Genomic DNA, 3205 nt, shown 5'->3' with positions numbered 1-3205 from the left:
AGAGGAAAGAGTGCTTGTGAAGAGTCATCAAAGAATGGCTTTTGCCTAGGAAGAGAGAAATGAAGGGCTGAACTGTGATCAGAGATGGTTTGCAGTGTCCTAGCCCCCCACCGGCGGGCCTCTCCCCCCACCAGCAGGACCAGGTCTACCCCGGCTCCGGCGGGACACCAGGTCTACCCCGGGTCTACCCCTACCCCGGCCAGGGGACACCAGGTCTACCCCAGGTCTACCCCGGCTCCGCGGGGACACCAGGTCTACCCCGGCTCCGGCGGGACACCAGGTCTACCCCGACTCCGGGGGGACAAGAGGTCTACCCCGGCTCCGGGGCCGCCGGGTCGGCCTTGCCCCCGGGTGGTGGGGCCCGGCCGGGGACAACAGGTCTACCTCGCTCCGGCGGGACTTAGTCAAATTTCGGCGGGCGCCGGGTAGACCTGTTGTCGCGGCCGGCGGCGGAAGTCCACCAAGGGGTCGCTGTTGTCGGCCGCCTCCGGCCGCGTCATCGTAGGAGGCGGCCTGCAGCGGCGCCCCTTCCCGCTCGAGCTCCCTCGGTCCTCTGGGAGGCGTGGGCGGCTTTGGACTCGTCTGTCCGTATGATGGGAGCGAGGTGACGGGCCGCATCCCCGCAGGCTAACCCCGTGTCTGTGTCCGAGGTAGAGCGGCTGCGTGTGCATTTGCCAGGGCAAAGCCAGTGCCGCCTAGGTGGGACGAGTCATGTGGCTTTGTCCCAGCCCCCGTCCTGCCCGGAAAAGTGGGTACAGTGGGAAAGGCAAGAGAGAGGAGCAGGAAAGAGTGGATCCAGAGAATCTGGAGTGAGGGACTTTAAGATCTAGTCTTTTAAGAGGTGTGAGGTAGGCAGGGTAGAAGAAGGATCCTGAGAGTCCGGGCGAAAAGGGCTAAAAATGATTCACGATCCTGGGAGGTGAGAAGGAAGGGGGTGAAGTTGAGTTCTGAGGGGGGAGAGAGGAGGGTGAGATACGGTTGTGTCAGGTAGTAGAGAAGGGTTCGAAATCATCTGGAGAGGCGAGAGAGAAGGGTAAAAGACACTCCTGTGAGGTGAGAGAGAAGGGCTGAAGATGATCCATGATCTTGAGAGGCGAGAGAGAAGGGTGAAATATGGTTCCTGATCCGTGTGAGGTGAGAGAGAAGGGCTGATGAAAGATGATCGATGATCTTGAGAGGCGAGAGAGAAGGGCAAAGTATGATTCCTGATCCGTGTGAGGTGAGAGAGAAGGGCTGAAGATGACCCTGAGAGGTGAGAGAGAAGGGCAAAATATGATCCCCAATCCCTGTGAGACGAGAGAGAAGGGCTGAAGATGATCCCTGATCCCTGTGAGACGAGAGAGAAGGGCTGGAGATGATCCCAAATCCCTGTGAAATGAGAGAGAAGGGCAAAAGATGATCCTTGATTCCTGTGAGATGAGAGAGAAGGGCTGAAGAAGATCCCTGATCCCTGTGAGACGAGAGAGAAGGGCAAAAGATGATGATTCCTTGATTCCTGTGAAGACCCCAATCCCTGAGACGAGAGAGGGCTGGAGATGATCCCAAATCCCTGTGAAATGAGAGAGAAGGGCAAAAGATGATCCTTGATTCCTGTGAGACGAGAGAGAAGGGCTGGAGATGATCCCAAATCCCTGTGAAATGAGAGAGAAGGGCAAAAGATGATCCTTGATTCCTGTGAGACGAGAGAGAAGGGCAGATGATCCCCGATCCCTGTGAGATGAGAGAGAAGGGCTGAAGAGCATTCTGAGGCGAGAGAGAAGGGCAAAAGACTGTTCGTGAGGTGAGAGAGAAGGGTTTAAGATCCACGATCATGACAGGCGAGAGGTAAGGGCGAGATGTGATCCCTGATACTGAGAGGCGAGAGAGAAGGGTGCAAGACCATTCTGAAAGAAAGAGTGCTGAAAGATGTTACACAAGCCTGGAAGGTGAGAGAGAAGGGCTAAATACAAACATGAGAGGTGAGAGAGAAGGGCTGAGCCGTGATCCTGTGAGGAAAGAGAGAAGGGCGAACAATGGGATTACAGGGCTGCCTCGCTTTGGTGGGGCGTAATCCCTTTTTTGGCAGATGCCGGGTAGACCTGTTGTCGCGGCCGGCTGCGGAAGTCCACCAAGGGGTCGCTGGTGTCGGCCGCCTCCGGCTGCGTCATCGTAGGAGGCGGCCTGCGGCGGCGCCTCTTCCCGGTGGAGCTCCGTGGGTCCTCTTGGAGGCGTGGGCGGCTTTGGACTCGTCTGTCCGTATGATGGGAGCGAGGCGACGGGCCGCATCCCCGCAGGCTGACTACGCGTCTGTGCTGTCCGAGGCGGAGCGGAGCGGCCGCGCGTGCGGTCGCCGGGGTGAAGCGAGTTGGGCCCGTCTGGCCGGGACGAGTCGCGTGGCTTGGTCCCGGTTCCCGTCCTGCCCGGGGAAGTCGGGTACGAGTTGGGAGAGGCGAGAGAGACGGGCCCGCGGAAGGGCGGATGTGGAGAGGCCGAGAGAGAAGGGCCACGCCGATAGAGAAAGAGAGAGAGCGAGAGAGGATGGCGAGAGAGAAGGGCGGAAAAGACGATCCGAGAGGCGCTGGCCGGCCGAGGCGAGGCAGAGCGAAGAGGGCGAGAGAAAGAGAGAAGCCCCGCGAGGGTGTCCCGGCCCGGCTTCTGCCGGCCGATCCGCAAGGGTGGGGGCGGCCCCTCCCCGGGCAGCGGTGGCGGGCGAGGCGGCGGCGCCTCGTCCCTTCTTCCGCCCGGCCTTGCCGGGGCCCGCTCGGCGGGCGCGGTTTTGGGCCGCCGGTCCGCCTTCGGCGGCAGTCGCCCGGTGGGCTTGCGGAGTCGGGGTGGCGGCACCCCGTCCCCAGCCCGCCTCGTTAAGCCGTCCCCCTTCCTCGGCCTTAAGCCGGGGACCCGCGTCGGCGGGCGGGCTGTGTTTTTTTTGTCTTCCTCCTTAGGAGCCAGAGGCCTGCTGCGGCGGCCGGCCGCCCTGGTTCCGGACCCGGCACCCGGCGGAGGGAGAGCCGCCCGGACTTGTCCCGGGCGAGGCGGCGGCGCCTCGCCCACCTCGGTCGTGGCCGGATCGACCGAGCCGCTTCTGCCGGGCGGGCTGGGTTGCCACGCGGGTGTGCCGGCGTGCGGGCAGAGTGGGGGGCGCCCGCCCCGGCCTCCGCGGCTACTTTTTTTTTCCTCTCGCGGCCCCAAGCCGCGGCACCGAGAAGCGTTGCAGCGAAGGCCCGCG

The 3205-nt window shown here is 62.3% G+C and overlaps 1 protein-coding gene across 1 annotated transcript; it reads right to left on the bottom strand.

Annotated features, from left to right (window-relative positions):
* Positions 1-404: 404 nt before the first annotated feature.
* Positions 405-3073, bottom strand: LOC115917184 (basic proline-rich protein-like; the record flags this gene model as incomplete). The annotated part of the gene is made up of 2 exons (XM_030970917.1): positions 405-553; positions 2079-3073. Coding segments are annotated over 2 exons (1144 nt in total), but the record flags the coding sequence as incomplete, so codon positions are not given.
* Between the last annotated feature and the right edge of the window lie 132 nt (positions 3074-3205).

This window comes from Camarhynchus parvulus, unplaced genomic scaffold (assembly GCF_901933205.1).
Source record: "Camarhynchus parvulus unplaced genomic scaffold, STF_HiC, whole genome shotgun sequence".
NCBI lineage: Eukaryota > Metazoa > Chordata > Aves > Passeriformes > Thraupidae > Camarhynchus > Camarhynchus parvulus.
The sequence above is the reverse complement of the archived record's forward strand: the minus strand, read 5'-3'. Positions and strand labels throughout refer to the sequence as shown.